At 51.9% G+C, this 21,794-nt stretch overlaps 1 protein-coding gene across 12 annotated transcripts; it reads right to left on the reverse strand.

Moving 5' to 3' along the window:
• Positions 1–1,478: 1,478 nt before the first annotated feature.
• On the reverse strand, positions 1,479–21,370 carry klc1b (kinesin light chain 1b). Of its 12 annotated transcripts, none has more exons than XM_067236055.1 (16): positions 21,289–21,331; positions 16,176–16,441; positions 15,768–15,998; positions 15,056–15,134; positions 14,543–14,771; positions 14,335–14,422; positions 14,098–14,199; positions 13,705–13,878; positions 12,648–12,747; positions 11,293–11,345; positions 11,059–11,126; positions 10,772–10,880; positions 10,248–10,382; positions 3,565–3,689; positions 3,378–3,435; positions 1,479–2,286 (listed from the first exon to the last, which is right to left on the reverse strand). In XM_067236055.1, the coding sequence occupies exons 2-16, from the start codon at positions 16,422–16,424 to the stop codon at positions 1,975–1,977; spliced, it is 2,112 nt and encodes a 703-aa protein (XP_067092156.1). In that variant the 5' UTR covers positions 16,425–16,441; positions 21,289–21,331; the 3' UTR covers positions 1,479–1,974. The 12 variants fall into 12 exon arrangements, 9 of the variants coding, with proteins under 9 accessions (XP_067092156.1, XP_067092157.1, XP_067092153.1 ...); XM_067236056.1 differs by having other exon boundaries at positions 10,275–10,382; positions 15,056–15,137; XM_067236052.1 differs by having other exon boundaries at positions 15,056–15,137.
• Between the last annotated feature and the right edge of the window lie 424 nt (positions 21,371–21,794).

The raw sequence follows: 21,794 nt of genomic DNA on the forward strand, positions 1-21,794 counted from the left end.
GTCCATTAATTGTATATAGCGAGACAAGTCCTCCCTTATTTCTCAGCGTGAGAAATGGGCTCCTCTCAGTCGGGTTCTCAAGATACACAGGGTTTTCCAGAGACTGTTGGAGAACTCCTGGATACCCCTTCCTGTTGGAAATGAGAACCAAGGGGAGAGGTAATCATGCCATCTGACACATCTTCCTACATAATTTTTGGTTCAACATTTCATGTTTTATTGACAGAAGCATCGCTGGTAAAACCCAGAGGAACCAGCCCAATCCCAGTATACCCTGCCAATACACATTCCCGTTTAAATACCTGATATCTAACATGCTGTAACTTTATGGATGAGACCAGTCATTTGAACAGGGACAACTGCATCCCTGCCCACCTGATTATGGACAGGGGAGGGGGAGCGAGGGAGGGAGGGGGAGCGAAGGAGGGAGGGGGAGCGAGGGAGGGAGGGGGAGCGAGAGCGAGGGGGAGCGAGGGAGGGAGGGGGAGCGAAGGAGGGAGGGGGAGCGAGGGAGGGACGGGGAGGGAGGGGGAGCGAGGGAGGGAGGGGGAGCAAAGGAGGGAGGGAGCATGCTGGAGAGAAACCAAACTACTGCTGATCTCCTGCATATTTACCACAAGATATAATATAGAGAAGAAACAACAAAATACATCTCTGCGACAAAAATCCCATATTGTAACATAATTGGCCATAGTTAAAACAGACCCATACAAGAGTTGTGCAAGATGTCCCATATGTTTCTAAACGTCTCATCAGATCTCCAGCAGAGTAAAGTGCCTGAACACAACCGTTACAAGCATCTCCTTCCAGAAAGTTCCTCGGTGGTCCTCAGAGAGGCTGCGGTCCTCAGGGAGGCTGCGGTCCTCAGGGAGGCTGCGGTCCTCAGGGAGGCTGCGGTCCTCAGGGAGGCTGCGGTCCTCAGGGAGGCTGCGGTCCTCAGGGAGGCTGCGGTCCTCAGGGAGGCTGCGGTTCTCAGGGAGGCTGCGGTCCTCAGGGAGGCTGCGGTCCTCAGAGAGGCTGCGGTCCTCAGGGAGGCTGCGGTCCTCAGGGAGGCTGCGGTCCTCAGAGAGGCTGCGGTCCTCAGGGAGGCTGCGGCCCTCAGGGAGGCTGCGGTCCTCAGGGAGGCTGCGGTCCTCAGGGAGGATGCGGTCCTCAGGGAGGCTGCGGTCCTCAGGGAGGCTGCGGTCCTCAGGGAGGTTGCGGTCCTCAGGGAGGCTGCGGTCCTCAGGGAGGATGCGGTCCTCAGGGAGGATGCGGTCCTCAGGGAGGATGCGGTCCTCAGGGAGGATGCGGTCCTCAGGGAGGCTGCGGTCCTCAGGGAGGCTGCGGTCCTCAGAGAGGCTGCGGTCCTCAGGGAGGCTGCGGCCCTCAGGGAGGTTGCGGTCCTCAGGGAGGCTGCGGTCCTCAGGGAGGATGCGGTCCTCAGGGAGGCTGCGGTCCTCAGGGAGGATGCGGTCCTCAGGGAGGATGCGGTCCTCAGGGAGGCTGCGGTCCTCAGGGAGGCTGCGGTCCTCAGGGAGGCTGCGTCTCTTGGCTTTCAAATCTCACAAGAACACAAACAGCTTATTCTAGTTTAAGAAAACGTATTGCTAGATTTCCATTTGGTTAAATGTTCTACCCAATTTCAAAAGCTTTATGCAAACACCTCGCTCCCAGAGAAATCTCTACAGGCAAATGTGGAATAAATATTTAAAAACAGTTCAAAAGCATTCACAATAAGGAAATGCTGTAAAATGTTAAGGTTGTGATTTACACAAACAAAATAACCAAAAACCAGCTTCCCACATACGATAATTTGGGGAACATTAAAAGTAACAAAACAGCCGTTTGTACATGTAGTGAAACAGTTTTTGAAACAACTACTAGATGGCACAGGAAGACAGCAGCATAATGCAGAAACATTTCACTGGAAATATTCTTTTTACAAGAGAACAGTCGTGGCAAAACAGTTTTTATATAGATCTGTAGCCAGTGTCAACTACCATGAGGTGGGAGTGGATTCTCCTTGAGGTGAAAGGGTCGACATGTTGTCTCTGACCTGCTGCCCTCTAGTGGAGAAGCAGGGGCAGGTCTGTGCCACAGGCTTTGTGAGGGAAGAGAGGATGGCTGGGTGGTCTTTGGGCCAGCTGTCCAGAGGTCTGACCTGTATCCTTGGTGATGGGGTAGGGGGGGGGGAGAATGTATCCTTGGTGATGGTTTTAGAAGGGAGGTGGGTTCAGGGTTAGGGTTACAGAGCTGCATCTTCAGGGAAGCTGAGCTCAGTACCCACTGTTCAGGTCGACAGTACTGGAGCTCAAACCCCGACTCTCCTTCAGCCGACCGCGAGCCCCAGTCTGACAGAGAGGAGACGAGAGGGAGGGGAGACGAGAGAGAGACAGACAGACGAGAGAGAGACAGAGAGACGAGAGAGAGAGACAGAGACGAGAGAGAGACAGAGAGACGAGAGAGAGACAGAGAGACGAGAGAGAGAGACAGAGACGAGAGGGAGGGGAGACGAGAGGGAGGGGAGACGATAGACAGACAGATGCGAGAGAGACAGACAGACGAGAGAGAGACAGACAGACGAGAGACAGAGAGACGAGAGAGAGACAGACAGACGAGAGGGAGGGAGGGGAGACGAGTGAGAGACAGACAGACAGACGAGAGAGAGACAGAGAGACAGACAGACGAGAGAGAGACAGAGAGACAGACAGACGAGAGGGAGGGGAGGGGAGAGAGAGACAGAGAGACGAGAGAGAGACAGACAGACGAGAGAGAGACAGACAGACGAGAGGGAGACGAGAGAGAGAGACAGACAGACGAGAGGGAGGGGAGACGAGAGAGAGACAGACAGACGAGAGGGAGACGAGAGAGAGACAGACGAGAGACAGAGAGACAGACAGACGAGAGACAGAGAGACAGACAGACGAGAGACAGACAGACGAGAGGGAGGGGAGACGGGACAGACGAGAGAGAGACAGAGACAGACGAGAGAGAGACAGAGACAGACGAGAGAGAGACAGATAGACGAGAGAGAGAGAGACAGACAGATGAGAGGGAGACGAGAGACAGACGAGAGAGAGACAGACAGACGAGAGGGAGGGGAGACGAGAGAGACAGACAGACGAGAGAGAGACAGACAGAGGAGAGGGAGGGGAGACGGGAGACAGACGAGAGGGAGGGGAGAGAGAGAGAGGGGAGAAGGAATGAAACAGGTAGATTTTTGGTTAGGATTATTTTCCATGTTATCGTTATAAATGGTGACATTTGAGGACATCAGTTTGTGACCCGGAAGCCCTAACGATGGGTCTCCCCCCAGCCTCTCCCCCAGTCTCTCCCCCAGCCTCTCCCCCAGGTCTCCCCCCAGCCTCTCCCAGCCTCTCCCCCCAGCCTCTCACCTGGAAGGAGTCTTCTGTGGTCTTGTTTAGGTAGTTGAGGGAGGCAGCTCTCTTCATGCTGATGGACAGAACAGGACAGGAGCACTCAGGTCACAAGTCTCATACTCCACCTGCTTAAACAGCATTCGGGGTGTGTTTGTTTGTTCCTACGTGGTGGGGCTGGTGTACGGGGTGTGTGTGTTCCTACGTGGTGCTGCGGGGGGTGGGGGGGCTGGTCCCCTGGAGTTTCTTCACCAGGAGCTCGCTGCTCTTGCGCAACACATCTCTCAGCTTCCCCAGAGAGCCGCTTCTCTGCAGGGCCCCACTGCCGTCCTACACACACCCACCCACGCAGACACGCACACCCACACGCACACCCACGCACGCACGCAGACACGCACACCCACCCACGCACGCAGACACGCACACCCACACGCACACCCACCCACGCACGCAGACACGCACACCCACCCACGCACGCAGACACGCACACCCACCCACGCACGCAGACACGCACACCCACCCACGCACGCAGACACGCACACCCACCCACGCAGACACGCACACGCACGCCCACGCACCCACGCACGCAGACACACGCAGACAGAAGCACATCCCTCAGTCCTTATGCACATGCTACCTACCCCACATGGTCCAGGCAGTCATATTACACACAGGCCTTAACACAGCAGTCATATTACACACAGGCCTTAACACAGCAGTCATATTACACACAGGCCTTAACACAGCAGTCATATTACACACAGGCCTTAACACAGCAGGTGTCCACCCAGGGTGCTCGATGAGAGGTTAACTGCTGTATTTGCAGTAAAGTGATAAAACCCTGGATTAGCATCCTAAAATCCAGAGTTCATGTTCTCACAAGAAAGGAATTACCTGGTTGGGTGTAGACTGTGGAATAGTAACATCTATCTAGCCTTCCCTGCCCTTCCTGGCCTTCCTTCCTTCCTGCCCTGCCTTCCTTCCTTCACTGCCTTCCCTCACTTCCTTCCCTTGCTTCCTTCCCTGCCTTCCCTCACTCCCTTGCCTTCCTTCCGTCCTGTTCTTTGAGCAGCAGTTGCTTATAAGCAGCATGATCTTTCTCCTGATCGACCAGTATCTGTCAGGAAGGATCAAGAGAGGTCTGTTCCCCTGACATGCTGGCAGGTGGTCCTGAGCCCCCAGCAGGGGGCGCTACATCCCCACAGCCCTCAGTAACATGGACACACACCAGCATCAGTCCCACACACAAGGCACACTTCACAAATGAAAAACTTTATTTGAGAATATGATGCAACAATCATCACAATGCAGAATGGTAAATATAAGCTGTTCTACTTGTCTAAGAGAGTCTATAAGGTTTGCCATTTCATTACTTTGGTTTGAGGAAACTGAAGTCACATTATAGGTATAAATAACGGACATGTCAATAAATAATCAGCATTCCACTAACAATACAGCCAGAATAATGTGATAAATAATGTAAAGAAAATCATAATTTTTCTCCCTCTTCTGCCGAGCACCATTCTATAAAGACTTTCTGAAGGTATGAATGGCAGAGCTGGCAGCCTAATGATGAATGCTCTTATAAAACCAAAGAAATATAATTACAGGTAGGCTATAATATTACATTCAGTTAGTTGAAAGAAAAACTGAAGTGTTGACCTTGAGAGCTTCCCTGGTGGGGGTTTTGGTGTATAAACAGCTCAGCTTACTCCAGCCAAACGAGTGATTCAACATGGAAGTGAGGAGATCTCTCCACCGGGCTGCCTGTGGGCTGCCTGTGGGCTGCCTGTGGGCTGCCTGTGGGCTGCCTGTGGGCTGCCTGTGGGCTGCCTGTGGGCTGCCTGTGGGCTGCCTGTGGGCTGCCTGTGGGCTGCCTGTGGGCTGCCTGTGGGCTGCCTGTGGGCTGCCTGTGGGCTGCCTGTGGGCTGCCTGTGGGCTGCCTGTGGGCTGCGTGTGGGCTGCGTGTGGGCTGCGTGTGGGCTGCGTGTGGGCTGCGTGTGGGCTGCGTGTGGGCTGCCTGTGGGCTGCCTGTGGGCTGCCTGTGGGCTGCCTGTGGGCTGCCTGTGGGCTGCCTGTGGGCTGCGTGTGGGCTGCGTGTGGGCTGCCTGTGGGCTGCCTGTGGGCTGCGTGTGGGCTGCGTGTGGGCTGCGTGTGGGCTGCCTGTGGGCTGCGTGTGGGCTGCGTGTGGGCTTACAAAACCCAGCAAGCATTTTTTTAAAGTTATGTAAACATAACAAAATAATATAAAATTAAACTTCACATGAAAAATGTATATAAAAAAAAAATATATATGTTTAATCCATATTACAGAATAAAATCTATTACTACTATGCCACAAGGTTTTCCACTGACAAAAGCAGTTAATACTACAGTATTAACTGCCCTGTTCCTTGATCTCAGGCATTTTAATACATTTCAAGTGTATAAATGAACTTCAAAGTAGCAAATTAAACTAACTCAATACAGGCACAATGTTTGATAATTTAGGCAATACACAAAGTCTGTTCACATACTGCTAACTGCCAGCTACTGCGAGTGTGTGTGTGTGTGTGTTTGTACCGTGTGTGTTTGTGTGTGAGACGTCTAAGCAAGGAACACAAGCTGAGATAAACCCCTGCAGGACTGAAGACAGGCTGGCTGGGTTAGGGTTAGGGTGACCTGACCCCGGCTGGCTGGGTTAGGGTTAGGGTGACCTGACCCCGGCTGGCTGGGTTAGGGTTAGGGTGACCTGACCCCGGCTGGCTGGGTTAGGGTTAGGGTGACCTGACCCCGGCTGGCTGGGTTAGGGTTAGGGTGACCTGACCCCGGCTGGCTGGCCCCAGACACTCTCGGGTTCACCAGAGAACACCAGTCTGGTCGACTGCGTTGGATCAACGTTCAACACTGCCTTCCTTCTGCCATGTCTACCAGTTTAACACCACATCTTTAGAAACACTCTTTACAAAACGGGTGGAAAAGAGAGAGAAACAAAATGTATTTCGGTTGAAAGAGAGATCATACGGAGTACGACAAAGGAGACAGAACCATGACACAGCGAGAGAAACAGAAACAGATAGATCAGGAGAGATCAGAATAGAGGAGGAGAGATCAGAAGATATCAGAAGAGAGGAGGAGAGATCAGAAGAGAGGAGAGATCAGTAGAGGAGAGATCAGGAGAGACCAAACGTCCCGACAGGAGCCTGTGTAGGGTCAGAGAGTGAAGAGCAGTCAGGAAGCCCGGGAAGGGGGCAGCCCGGGATGGGGTCAGCCCGGGATGGGGTCAGCCCGGGATGGGGGCAGCCCGGGATGGGGGCAGCCCGGGATGGGGGCAGCCCGGGATGGGGGCAGCCCGGGATGGGGGCAGCCCGGGATGGGGAGAGCACAGCCAGGCTGTGTGGGGAGGAGGAGGACAAACACATCCTTTGATATTGTGTTTGGGAAGGAGAGAAGGATGGAGGGATAATCTCTCAAGCCTGATGACAAGAGAGAGAGAAAAGACACAAAACAGGTATGATTACAAACTCTGGAACTCTTCAGCTCTGGAACAGGACATCTAACAAACCTTCAGGGCTCCTAAACTACCCTTCACCTCTATCCCTGGTGATGAAGGGCTCCTAAACTACCCTTCACCTCTATCCCTGGTGATGAAGGGCTCCTAAACTACCCTTCACCTCTATCCCTGGTGATGAAGGGTTCCAGCTGCAGAGTGAAGATCAGACTGCTGCTGCACCAGCTGGCAGGATGCAGTTAGTGTGACTCAGCTGTTTCCTGTCTGTGACTCAGCTGTTTCCTGTCTGTGACTCTGCTGTTTCCTGTCTGACTCTGCTGTTTTCAGGGGTGATCCTGTCCTGGCCCTCGCAGCTCAGGCAGGACATCTGCAGCCATCAACACTGCAGCCCTCATCCTCATCTCTGACTACAGCAGAGACTCTGATCTGCTATGTAACCTACTGCCTCAATATTTATTACATCTCTACCCCTCCATTTGCTTACTTCAGTAACTAAGTAAGCCTTGGCAGCAAGAAAACTAAAAGTAAAGACTAACAATATTTGTTTAGCCTATACCCTACCTCAGCAGATAGAAACTGCTTTATACGCAATAACACATTCAATATTAGATTTACATGAATAATCTACACTACTCTTGAAACTAAGCATAAAAACATGATAAACCTCTTTCCCTGGATCACCAATAGTCCAGTCAGTTTCCCACCCTGCTTGGCCCCGCCCAGCCCTGCCCCAAAACTCAGATCTAATAGGATGATTGAGAAGGAGTACAATCTACTGAAGGAAGGGAAATTTGATTGATAGGCTGATTGGTTGTCATGGCAAGAGTAATCAAAGGGAAGTAGGTTAGTGTAGTGTCACAAACAGAGAGGGGAGCAGGAGGGGGAGGAGGGGGACAGGAGGCATGCAGAGGAGAAAAGCAGAAAGCTAACATGCATCATGATACGCATATTAAATCATGTGATTCCAGTCAACAGTTTAACAGTGTCACAAAACGACCACGATGCAAGCAAAACACGCCCACGTCTAGCATCCTACACTAGCTACAAGGGGCAGCATGCTAGGCTAGTTACATGCTAGGCTAACTGCACCCTAGAGCTTCACAAGCCTGACTGCACAGCTTACCATCTGGCCCCAAACACCTGCAGAAGGAAGAACTAAAGAAGGGCTGTCCTGAAGCTTGCAGTGAGCCTACAGATATCATTTCAGTCCTTAAATTGTAGTTTTAAAGCCTTTTCAGATGTCTGGATGACCACACAAACCTGCCGACAGTCAACATCTGTCAAATGCGTGCTCCATGTATGCATGGGGTCGTTTTACTCTCGTCTTGATGCAGAGATGGTATAATACAGTATAGAGGTACCATCGGAAAAATATGTCCAGTTGGATGTAGAGGAGGGAGGGAGAAATGAAGGGATGTCTTAAATTCCCTGGCTGACTGTGACCTCAACAAGCATGACCTCTGCAGAATCCCCAGGTGACCCAGGGAGTCCTGGTCTTAACAGCATCTCTACATCACCAGGTGACCCAGGGGAGTCCTGGTCTTAACAGCATCTCTACATCACCAGGTGACCCAGGGAGTCCTGGTCTTAACAGCATCTCTACATCACCAGGTGACCCAGGGGAGTCCTGGTCTTAACAGCATCTCTACATCACCAGGTGACCCAGGGAGTCCTGGTCTTAACAGCATCTCTACATCACCAGGTGACCAGGGGAGTCCTGGTCTTAACAGCATCTCTACATCACCAGGTGACCCAGGGAGTCCTGGTCTTAACAGCATCTCTACATCACCAGGTGACCAGGGGAGTCCTGGTCTTAACAGCATCTCTACATCACCAGGTGACCAGGGGAGTCCTGGTCTTAACAGCATCTCTACATCACCAGGTGACCCAGGGAGTCCTGGTCTTAACAGCATCTCTACATCACCAGGTGACCAGGGGAGTCCTGGTCTTAACAGCATCTCTACATCACCAGGTGACCCAGGGGAGTCCTGGTCTTAACAGCATCTCTACATCACCAGGTGACCCAGGGGAGTCCTGGTCTTAACAGCATCTCTACATCACCAGGTGACCCAGGGAGTCCTGGTCTTAACAGCATCTCTACATCACCAGGTGACGAGGGGAGTCCTGGTCTTAACAGCATCTCTACATCACCAGGTGACCCAGGGGAGTCCTGGTCTTAACAGCATCTCTACATCACCAGGTGACGAGGGGAGTCCTGGTCTTAACAGCATCTCTACATCACCAGGTGACGAGGGGAGTCCTGGTCTTAACAGCATCTCTACATCACCAGGTGACCCAGGGGAGTCCTGGTCTTAACAGCATCTCTACATCACCAGGTGACGAGGGGAGTCCTGGTCTTAACAGCATCTCTACATCACCAGGTGACCCGGGCAGACAGCTTTGCCCAGAGACAGCAGCAGGTAAACACACATCACCAAGTCTTCAACCACTAATAATAACAATGTCACTTTAGTGGTTAAAATGTCTCGTACCAAAACAAGTTGTAGTGGAAGCACAGTTTGGTGCTGATATTCCTGGAGGCTCTCACCAGGTCTGACACTATGACTGCTAGCGGGAGGGCTCTCACCAGGTCTGACACTATGACTGCTAGCGGGAGGGCTCTCACCAGGTCTGACACTATGACTGCTAGCGGGAGGGCTCTCACCAGGTCTGACACTATGACTGCTAGCGGGAGGGCTCTCACCAGGTCTGACACTATGACTGCTAGCGGGAGGGCTCTCACCAGGTCTGACACTATGACTGCTAGCGGGAGGGCTCTCACCAGGTCTGACACTATGACTGCTAGCGGGAGGGCTCTCACCAGGTCTGACACTATGACTGCTAGCGGGAAGGGGTTAAAGGGCTTCACATGCTGGGGAGGGGGAGGGGGGGGTGCACCAAGCAACATCATCAACAGGGAACACAGCTGTTTAACAGGCTACAACAGCATTCACACGCACAGACACATGACAGGCTAGCCAGGACTCTCAATCAGCTCCACTGTCCTACACAGCACCTGTGTGTCCAGGGAGGCAGGGCAGACACAAACACACACACAGCACCTGTGTGTCCAGGGAGGCAGGGCAGACACACACACACACACACACACACACACACACACACACACAGCACCTGTGTGTCCAGGGAGGCAGGGCAGACACACACACACACAGCACCTGTGTGTCCAGGGAAGCAGACTCACAGGCTGTTCCACAATGGAACTGCAGTGTTGTTATACTGGTTAGTGTAGTCACACTGCAACTACCCAGCCTGCTGCCCAGCCCTGCCAGCCTGCTGCCCAGCCCTGCCAGCCTGCTGCCCGGCCCTGCCAGCCTGCTGCCCGGCCCTGCCAGCCTGCTGCCCGGCCCTGCCAGCCTCCTGCCCAGATCTGTACTCACCCCGTTCCACTCTACGCCCATACTCACTTCCTCGCCCGTCTCTGAGCCGCTGTCGTACTTCCCGCTGGGCGGAGCCTCCCTCCGCTCCTTCAGGAGCTCCACCACACGCGCCCCGTGGGTCATGGGGTCCATGCCCTGGCACACACACACAGGCAGGCAGGAGGGCACACGCACTTTAGAATCACCAAACCTTCATAATGGCCATATTTTACTGCACTGTCAGTGAAGAGGCGCTATGGAGTTATTATGGGATGTGAGGTATAATCTGCTGATATAGCAAATTAAGGATGGATAAAGAGGACAGGGAGATGGAGGCATGAATTCCAGATCTAGACTTCCTGCTATAGACAAACTACTTCCTGTTACTCTAGTACTAGACTAGCTGCTAGTAATAAACTACTTACTGTGTTACTCTGCATCCAAAGCAAGGCAGGAAGAAAGGAAAATCTCATGACACACTACCCTGAAGCAGTCACACCATCATAGCCGCCAACACATTAACTGTAGGTGTAGATGTTCCTGACCTGCTTGCGGGAGCGCGTGGCACACTCCTCCAGGGTGTCAGCCGCCTCCAGCTTGCCCTGGCGGCGGTACAGAGCGCCCAGGTTCCTCAGGGTGGTGTTCACTGTGGGGCTACATACACACACACACAGTTACCTGACATGCTGGGCTAGTACATCTACGTACAGTAATCTGACATGCTGGGTTGATCTACGTACAGTAAGATGACATGCTGGGCTGATCTATATACAGTAATCTGACATGCTGGGCTGGTTTGTGACAACTGGCTGAGTTCCTGTGTGAGGCTCACCTGTTGACTTTGCAGGCCTTGTACCAGCCTCCATACTCTCCATAGGGAGTATTGTCTCTGTGCTTGCCCTGGAAGCACAAGAGAGGACCTTTAGACAGGAAACACAGCATGTTGTGACCATATAAGGGAGTTGTTTGAAAGCTCCTCCTACCAAGGCTTTTTATAAGATGAGTTAATATGCTGCGTATACACACATTCAGGTGAGCCACTAGGCTGCAGGTGTGCATGCCTCACCTTGCTCATCTCCTCCCTCTCCTCGGCGTGCATCCAGATGGGCTTGTTGTCAGCTGCAGACAGAGACACAGGGGCCCGCTGCAGCTTTCAGTATCACCACAACAACCATGCCCAACCATGCCCAACCACAACTAACATCCTCATGGGGTACACAGGGATACATTTATTAAACATCCATTCATTCATATGGATTCATAACACATGCATTTGGCCCACATATTTATTGGCATTGACAGCACTGTGCATTAGTCTTTTAGGTGAATCTTGTGTTCAGTATGTGAGTGTCAGTAGAACGATGTTGAGGATAGGTTTGTTCAGACTTGCAGTCCTGTAACTGTTATATGGTTGATCTGACAATGCCAAGACCACCATGGGTATATAGCATATACAGTGCTTCCCCTACCATTATATTAGGGGGGCGCCCCGCCCCCCCCAACGGCCCCTCCCGCCCCCATGGAAGGTCAAGTTAATAAAAAAATGAAACGTTTTTTTTAAATTATTATTTATAGCGCCCGATCACAAAATAAGTCATTTAATGTTACCTTTCCTATAAAACAGGTCTATAGCCTGCTCTTTTATTAAACAAACTAAATGGCCTTATGTTATTTATCTTATTATTTACATGACGGTATTTCAGTACTGTCTCTACATGGTCGCCCCCCCCCCCCCCAAAGCTGTAAACCTAGGGGAAACACTGCATATATAACATAACTATATGTTGACGCCCATCACCAAGACATTCTTATAAAAGAAAACTAATTAAGATATCCAGACACAGTGCTCTGACAGACAGACAGACAGAAAGCACTTCCCTATGAAACCTGACTCATGACGAAATAATGCAGGGAGCCTTTTCAAAGCCAACCAAACTTGTATTGGTTTTGCTCAGTCAGCTTCGAGTGTCTTGTGTGCAGTGTCAGTCTTTTTTTGGTGCCAATGCGACATTTTTGAAGTAGGCAGTGTAATCCCTGAGGAACAGCGCTACAGAGCTCAGTCACCCTGAAGGAATAACAGAGGCTCTTAAACATGGGAGAGAAAAAAAAAGAAATAAAAACTTTATTTTTTTTCTTCAAACTGTCTTATAGTGAGACTGACCCCTCCAGAAGCCTGCCTCCTTGCCTCCCTGCTAGAACACGCTCCACTTCCTAACCCTCTGTCCATCGCTGGCCCTGCTCTCTGGGTCGAGGCACCAGCCAGGAGGGGAGAGGAGACAGAACTGATGAAACACTTCTGTAATCTGGGAAGTTTCTTCTAATCTCATGTAGGTTGGACACCTTTGAAGACTAGGCAGGGGGGCTAGGCAGGGGGGGCTAGGCAGGGGGGGGGCTACTGCCCGGGCCGCTGTGAAGACTTACCATCGACGGAGCCAAACTCTTTCTCGTGGGCGCGAGTCAGAATCTCTTTGTACAGAATCTCAGCCTCCTTGTACTTTCCCTGTTTGAGAAAGCAGGAAGCCTGGAGGGGAGGGAGGGAGAGACTTATTAATGTTCCATCAAATCAAACCTTTTGCTAAAACAGTGTTCCATGTGAAAGCAAGGACATTATTTCCCATGTGACGCATTGCAAATCACAACAAAGATGCTGTAGCTCGCCTCACAATCATTAGTCATCAGACAAGAGTGGGTGGTCGAGGCAGGGGACTAGCTAGATACGGAGAGAGAGATAGAAAGCACTGTGAATATCTATTCAATTAACTGTGTCACTGTCAGGTGAGAAAGGCAAAAACCTTGAAAGTCTTTGAACGCTGAAGAAAGGGCCTCAGGTTTCAGAACTTCACACTGTCTGAATGGAGCTGGTTCAACATGAAATGGCTCTCACGCACAGCCTTACATAACTCCCCCAAGCACAACCTCCACACAGACACTTCCAATAAAGTGAAGCTCCAGTCTAAAGACACACAGAAACTGAACTGGCTCTAGGTTTCCACACATACCTGACACGGGTGTGGCCGTGCAGAGGAAACAACAGGAGCCGTCAAGCTGCACGCGCTCTAATAACAACACTTCTCATGACCCAGCCTTCACCTTGTGGTTAGTCAACACATGCCACACAAACAGCCGCATGAACACAACTCAGCAACTGAATGAGCTTTGTGGAGGTGTGTGGGTGGAGGGGGTGCAGGTGTGTGTGTGCAGGTGTGTGGGTGGAGGGGGTGCAGGTGTGTGTGCAGGTGTGTGGAGGTGTGTGGGTGGAGGGGGTGCAGGTGTGTGTGCAGGTGTGTGGGTGGAGGTGTGTGGGTGGAGGGGGTGCAGGTGTGTGTGTGCAGGTGTGTGGGTGGAGGGGGTGCAGGTGTGTGTGTGCAGGTGTGTGGGTGGAGGTGTGTGGGTGGAGGGGGTGCAGGTGTGTGTGTGCAGGTGGAGGTGTGTGGGTGGAGGGGGTGCAGGTGTGTGTGTGCAGGTGGAGGTGTGTCACCAGGTTGTTCTTGGTCTTGGCCACGTTGGGGTCGTCAGGGCCCAGTCTGCCCTCGTAGATCTCCAGGGCGCGGCTGTAGTAGTGCTCCACCTCCTGGTACTTGCCCTGGTTCTGGCACAGCAGAGCCAGGTTGTTCAGCTGCTTGGCCACGTCAGGGTGGTCCTTACCCAGAACCTGGGACACACACACACACATCTCCCAGTTAAGCCCTGCTCCTCCAGGAGGGAGCTCCACATACACATTTAGAACACCAGACTATTTTGGCTCTCCCTTTTATAGCGACACGTGTCAATCTAGAGACACTAGATTAACTCATTTCTGTATTTTTAATGATGGAATGTATTTGTGGTGTTTGAGTGGGCGGCCCTGGTCTGGTCCAGGGGTGGAGCCTACCTTCTCTCTGATCTCCAGCGCTCTCTTGCACAGCGGCTCCGCCTCCTTGTACTTCCCTCTCTTCCCGTACAGCACAGCCAGGTTGTTCAGCGTTGCGGCCACCTGGACACGCACACGTTTTCTCCTGAAATATGCGCTAATTTGCATACAATGTAGAACACGGCAACTACATCATAGACGAAGTCAGAACTTTTTGGTTTGTTTTAATGGGGGAGTATGGTTGTTATGGTAACTCACGGCAGGGTGGTCCCGGCCCAGGGTCTTCTCCCGGATAGAGAGGGCGTCGTTCAGGAGGTGGGCTGCCTCCTTGTACTTGTTCTGATCCCTGGAGGCAGAGGCAGGAGGCAGAGGCAGGAGGCAGAGTCAGGCTGCACACACACACCAATACTAACACCACACAGTGTCAAGCTACCCCCCCTCCCCCCCCAGCTGCTGGCAGTCTGACCTGTAGACCAGGGCCAGGATGTTGAGCATGGTGGCCACGTCAGGGTGATCGTGTCCAGAGGTCTTCTCCAGGTCCTCCAGGGCCTGCTTGCAGAGGGGCACGGCCACCTCGTAGCGGCCCTGGGAGGCGTACTGGATCACCAGGTTGTGGAGGGTCCTGAGGCGTGCCGGGATCTCATAACCCCCCTGCTGGGCCGCGGCCACCGCCGCGCTGTTGTGCTGCTGCTGCACTGGGGGGCAGAGGTCAGAGGTCATGTTGAGCTGCTGCACTTGGGGGCAGAGGTCATGTTGAGCTGCTGCACTGGGGGGCAGGTACTGGGTAGGTGGTAGTGCAGGTGTGAGGGCAGAGGTACTGGGTAGGTGGTAGTGCAGGTGTGAGGGCAGAGGTACTGGGTAGGTGGTAGTGCAGGTGTGAGGGCAGAGGTACTGGGTAAGTGGTAGTGCAGGTGTGAGGGCAGAGGTACTGGGTAAGTGGTAGTGCAGGTGTGAGGGCAGGTAGGTGGTGGGTTCTTACTGCCTTGGCCTGGTTCCTCTTCATCGTTGGGGAACAGATCGTCCAGGGAGTCCTTGGAAGCCTCGCCCTCTTTCTCCTCCTGCTGGAGGAGCACACACACACACACACGCCCTGTCAGCAGAGGAGGCTCTGTGATGAGCAGCTTATTAGCCAGCTACTGAGAGCTACTCTACCGCCCTCTACTCCACCGCCCTCTACTCCACCGCCCTCTACTCCACCGCCCTCTACTCTAAAAAACTTTTTTTTTTAAACGTTTGCATAATTAATGAGCTCTCGACTATACTCCTCTCTCCTTTCACTGTGTGGGTGGATTTCTATTTTTTTGAAAGGTTGAGAAAAAAACAAAAAAATACAATAAACGGTATGTCAGGAGGCTGGGCGGTTAGGGAATCGGGCTAGTAATCTGAAGGTTGCCAGTTCGATTCCCGGCCATGCCAAATGACGTTGTGTCCTTCAGCAAGGCACTTCACCCTCGGGGGGAATGTCCCTGTACTTACTGTAAGTCGCTCTGGATAAGAGTGTCTGCTAAATGTAAATGTATGTTATGGATGAGACAGAGGGAGTTAGCAATGGCGACATAACTGAGAATAGAGACATTCCTTATGGCCATGAGGGAGATGTTCGAAATTGTCGGTGTCAAAAAAGATTCCTGGCAAATGCGCTGTGTGTCTATCATCTAGTATTAGAGAAAGAGGATCCAACCCTAACTCACAGTGGGAGACAGGTCCTCGTCGTACTTCTTCAGCTGGTTCATGAACTCCAGATGCTTCTTCTCCTCCTCCAGCTGGGCCACGCTCTGCTCGCTCTTCTGCAGCTTCTGCTGGGTGTTGGCCAGCTCGTCTCTCAGCCACTGGTTCTCCTGGCACAGGCGCCGCACCTGCGCCCGCAGCTTCTGCTTCTCAGACTCCACCGTGTTCAGGTGGTTGGACAGAGCCATCATCACCTGAGCAGAGGAGAGAGGCTGGATCAGGCTGCTCAGAGAGCAGAGAGGAGGTATGTTTGTGGAGGTCAGGGAGCAGGCAGAGTGCTAGGCTAGGCTAGCTGGAGGGTGAATCACAATCATCACAATGAGGCTGATAGAGGAAGTGTCTGGTAACCCCTCCCCCCACCCAGGTCTCACCTGTGCCTCCCCCAAGCCCAGCTCGATCATCTCCACAGACTTCCTGAGCAGACTGGCCTTCTCGTGCACCAGGCTGGCCTCCTCCTCCCTCTTCAGACAGCGGATGGTCTCCAGCAGGCTGTGCAGGATGGAGTTGTGTTCGCTCCTCAGCGCCTCCAGACCCTGGATCACCAGCTTGGTGCTGGAGATGATCTCCTCCTGGGACAGCTTCTCCAGCTTCTCCTCCCTCAGGTACACCATGGTGGACATCTTCAACCTCTGGGGACCTGCAGACAGCAGGACAGAGAAGGAACAGGTCTGGGATGTGGAGATAGAAAGTGGACGAAAAAGAAGGTTTCCTATTTGAGCCCTCAAGAGAAGCGTTTGTGTTTCTCCTGTGGTTAAACAGATCAGGGGTCACACAGCTGAGAGCCCCAGCCAGCAGGTCAGCTACCCCAGCTGGCCTTCTCAAGCCTCTGGCCTGGATCCATCTGGCTCGTCACCTGTCTGAGGTGTGTTCAGGTGTGACCAGGGGTGGGGAGAGGATGTCAGGAGACAGGAACCGTGTCATCACATCTCAGATACCTGCTCTCCCCGTCAGCCACAGTGGAACATGTCCTGGCTGTCCAGAAGATGAGCTTCAAAACACAGGACTGTCTATCTGAAGGGCTGTCACATGTTAGACTGTGTCCTGCCTGGGGGAGGGTGTGCAGCCAAAGTGGTCAGCATGGGGCGCTCCATACTGGTACACAGCAGTGAAGCATTCATGCAAACAGGCCTAGTCAAAGTAAAGTCAAACGTGTACGATATGCGTACTACACTGAGGACTGCTGTAGCCTTTTTAGGTTACATTTCAGTTACTCTGCTGTAAATGAAGGGTGTGTGTGTGGTCTTTCATAGAGATAGAGAGCGTGCTGTTTACATAATGAACAGCTGAGGGTGAGGGTCCGGTGGCTAGGCAGACACACACACACACACATACACACACACACACGACACAGAAGCCCCTGGTCCAGGGCTGCAGAGTTCTCCCAGATGAGATGCAGCCGTGTGGAGGCGGTCCGCTTGCTGCCTGTCTGGTAGACTGGCTGTCTGGTAGACTGGCTGTCTGGTAGACTGGCTGTCTGGTAGACTGGCTGTCTGGTAGACTGGCTGTCTGGTAGACTGGCTGTCTGGTAGACTGGCTGTCTGGTAGACTGGCTGTCTGGTAGACTGGCTGTCTGGTAGACTGGCTGTCTGGTAGACAGCCAGGCTACACAGTCATGGAGAGTGGGCACTGTGCCCCAGGTATGGGGGGGGAGCAGCTGGTCTGATCATTCAAGCCCCAGAACAACCATTCAAGAGCTGCCTCAACCCTAACCCACAGCAGGATGAGGGCACAGCAGGATGAGGGCACAGCAGGGTGAGGGCACAGCAGCCTGGGCATGGCATCATGCAGCCGGCCCTTACTGCAGCCGGCCCTTACTGCAGCCGGCCCTTACTGCAGCCGGCCCTTACTGCAGCCGGCCCTTACTGCAGCCGGCCCTTACTGCAGCCGGCCCTTACTGCAGCCGGCCCTTACTGCAGCCGGCCCTTACTGCAGCCGGCCCTTACTGCAGCCGTCTGGGTGACTCATGTCTGCAGTCTGATTACAGGACTGAAGTCAGCTACGAGCTACAGTCCATTTTAGTGTTGCTACAGAGAGGAGAGTGGATGGAGATACTGCAATAAAAACACCAGCTGAGAGGGCCATCTGTTTACAGAGGACACACACTGTCTGCCATGGTCACTGCTAAAGGGCGAGAACACCACCCAAGCCACCACTTCTATGAAGTGGTGACACCACAGCTACAGCTTGCGATGGGGAAAATACCTCCCTGGATATGAGCTCTTTGAAAGATCAAGCACATTCACAAATCAGACCCCATTAGCCCCACTACTCAGCATTAGACATGAAAGGTTCTCCTGGCTGAGCAGGATCGGGCTTCCACACACACACACTCCCTCCGGCTGGACACAGGGAGGCATGTGACTGTGCAACAGTAAGCAAAGAAGTATGCAAAATGATATGCTTGTGGCTAGTGCATGGCTATACACGCCATAATGTGCTTAAGGGGAAGGAATGGCGCAGAATGATGTTGACTACTGAACCTGGAGACGCACCAAGATAAAACTGGTAAAACTTGATGCTCACTGCTCTGCAGACACAGTTCTATAGCAAGAAACAAAGCTAGATGTTGTAGCTGCAGTACAAGCTAGACATACATGTAAGGATCACAATTCCAGAGTTACTGTAACATTCATTTCAGAAGAGATCATTTGTCTACGTTATCATGAATAACTGGTCATCATGCAGCAAACTCATCACACTTAATATCCAGAGACCATTTACCCCGTTGCAAAATACCAGATTTATCCCTGGCACTGCTCCCAACCATCCACCAAGCCTCCGCTCTGTAGAGCACTCACCTCGGCGCCTGCAACAGACCAGATCCTCTCTGCCTGCTGAGGGAAACGAGAGGCTGGTGAGTGCCTCTCCTCCAGCAGTAACACACTCTGAACTCAGTCACCAGCAGGACAAGCCTCACAGCCAGGCTGGTAGGAACAGCCTCACAGCCAGGCTGGTAGGAACAGCCTCACAGCCAGGCTGGTAGGAACAGCCTCACAGCCAGGCTGGTAGCAACAGCCTCACAGCCAGGCTGGTAGGAACAGCCTCACAGCCAGGCTTGGCAGAGTGAGGCTGGCAGAGCCAGGCTTGTCCAAGCAGAGAGCAGCTCCACAGTGTTCAGATGGAGAAGAGAGGCAAAGTGGAGGGTTAGGACAAGACAGCAGGAAGTGTGTGTGTGTGACCTTCCCTCTGTTCTCAAAGAGAGCAGCCTGGCCCCGCCCCCAGAGTCCAGAGGGGAGGAGTCAGAGCAGGGGGAGGGGGACATGGGGGCTGGTCTAGAACAACCTTCCTCTTTCTTCCCCTGATCACTGAGAGCTGGAGCTCCTCTCACCACAGAATCCCACATCGGTGCTTTGATAAGGATGGAGGCATCTATCACACTGCCTTTCAAACAGGACCTGGAATTAGGCTGTCTGCTGACTGCCTCTTGGCTACTGCATGTTCAGACACATTCAATAGTGTTCAGTTATCCAGGTGCAGGGATGGGCTGTCACAAAATCTGCCTGTTCAACACAGCTGTTTGGCTGTAATTAAAAATAGCAGATATCCCAGATCCAGATTGCACATGACCATAGTGGTACACCTAGGTCTTTAATTTGACAGACTCGCTGTGATAGGAAGACAAAGAGAGCCAGTGTTCATTTATTCAATCTTAAATGGGTCCAACACACCTCAGAGAAATCTGAGGTGACCTTCACGTGTGAGAACTACAGCAGCTCAGGGGAACAACAGCGTCTGAAGCGTCTGAAACAGGAGAACGAGAGTGCTGGCAGAACGAGAGTACTGGCGGCTTAAACAGGTTTGGCCATATCACAAGTCAACAACAGACAGTGTCACCTTGCAGGCAGCGCTCTGCAGTCACCTGGGGCCAGTGCCAGGGCCTGGCTCTAGAGTTTGAGAAGAGACCCTGAGGATTTGACTGGCTCATCTTCTCCAGTGAAACCAGGAGTGACCCTGTCTGAACACAGCTTCCTGCAATGTCATCCTTCCCAACAGCATTCAACAACCACCTCTGACTAACACCTACCCTCACAAGTGTAACAGACGTGGTCTTGCAAGCTCCGTCAGAGGCATACCGGCCAATGTTCACTCCCACCGGGATTCGAACCTGCCACCTCTCGACTTCCAAGCGCAACCACTACCAACTACGCCAACAAAAAACTAGCAATTCGTTGACGCGGGTGGCCTGTTACATACTCGAAGAGTGAGTTTCACCACACACCGGCTACTCTAGCACACAAGTTGAACCAAAAGGAAAATTAGCATCAAAAGGAACATCTGCAATGGGTGATTGTTACAGACGACAGGCACGGGGTTAACAGGCCCACTCAGAGGTCAGGATTCAATTTGGAAAGACAGACAGACAGGGACAGAGAGATAGACGGGAGACAGAAAGAGAGAGAGATACAAAGAGAGATAGACGAGAGAGAGAGAAAGAGAGAGAGGCACTGCAGCAGTATAGTTCCTGAATCCTTGATCTCTGTGCATCTGTCACGAGATACATTTCCTTGCTCAGAAAAGCTGGACACTGCCGGATCACTTCATCGTCCAGTGTTTCCCATACCCGCCCCTCCCCCTGGGCGGCGGCAGGCAGGCAGGCAGAGCAGCCCGTCCACGGAGGGTGCGGCAGGGCAGGCAGCAGCTGTGCGGAAAGTGCACATGACACCGTTTCTGCTCATCAATCACCCTGAACCCATTCTAAGCTCACCAGAAGGCTGTTCTCCACTAGGACATATTTACAAAGCATACATAAGATTTGTGTATGAAGTTTACGGAGTGGATGAGGAGGTGGTAGTTGTTCCGACTTATTGTGACACCAATCACACAATTGCTAAAATCATTTTAGGCGTCCGGCTAGCCTCCTTAGACATACGAGATAAGAGAAACCTAGAGGATGTGATACGATATGCTATGGTATAATTGTATACCATGCAACGAATAGTTCATAAACGTTTGACTTACGTCTCCAACAGATTTTCTCGAGTTGAAGTGGAGACACATCTACATGTAGGCAGCAACTGCTAGCGGATTAGCGTCCTCAGTCCAGCTCCTGATCAACTGGTTTGATTGTGACATCATATCGCTACTGGCGATGTTTCCCAGCAGCATGCTACTCTGTTAGTTACAGAGTTACTTTCGATGACAACTATTAACCTGCTGGTTAGTTGTCGCATTTCGTCTGAATCCAGAAAGCAAGCATAAATTCTAAGTTTTAACTACTTAATTTAACTAGCTGGTCAGCTTCTCTTAGCTAGCGCTATCAAGCGAGCTACTTTGAGATTAGCTAAATTAGCTAGGTACTAGCTATCAATACCATTCCTCATTGTTAGAGGCAGCCAGTGGTTTGCTAGCTATCCTTTGCAATTTAGACCATAGTCACCGTCCGGAACATTTTTTTTTTATTATTGTATACTGTAGTAGTAATAAGTTATCTCAAACGATGTTAAATAAATACAATGAATGGCCTAAATCCATATTTGTACTCACCGAGAGCTGTTTGTGATAGCTGGATCAGCCCCTTTAAATCCAAAATGGCGTCTCCCTGGGAAGCTCCCAGAAAGCTTTGCATCGGCTTTAATGACGTAATGTTTTGTTTTCATCGGTATGTGTTGGAGTAGGTTGGACTGGGATTGCAGTTTTGCAACAACTCCTGCAACAAGGGGTTCTGGATGTTAGACTGTTAAAATAACATTACACACATTTCAATTGAGTTATATTTAAGTCAAATCTGACGTAGACGGGACATAGATCAGTTATTAAACCGTAGCAATTAATTTGGTTTCTTTCTTCGCTATTGAATAGAAGGCATTGCAGATCAAGACGTAATATTTCGTTTATGGATGTCGGCTGCCCTCCTCTGGCAGAACATGGTTAAGCAATCCTGTCCACGTGTCCTGCTTCTCAGCAACATGTACACTCGTTTAAGTGGTCTGCGCCAGCCAGTAATTCGACCTGGCACAGAATATATTTCACAATAATCTGTTATAGGAACT

The sequence above is a fragment of the Osmerus mordax genome, chromosome 5 (genome assembly GCF_038355195.1).
Source record: "Osmerus mordax isolate fOsmMor3 chromosome 5, fOsmMor3.pri, whole genome shotgun sequence".
NCBI classification, from domain to species: Eukaryota; Metazoa; Chordata; class Actinopteri; order Osmeriformes; family Osmeridae; genus Osmerus; species Osmerus mordax.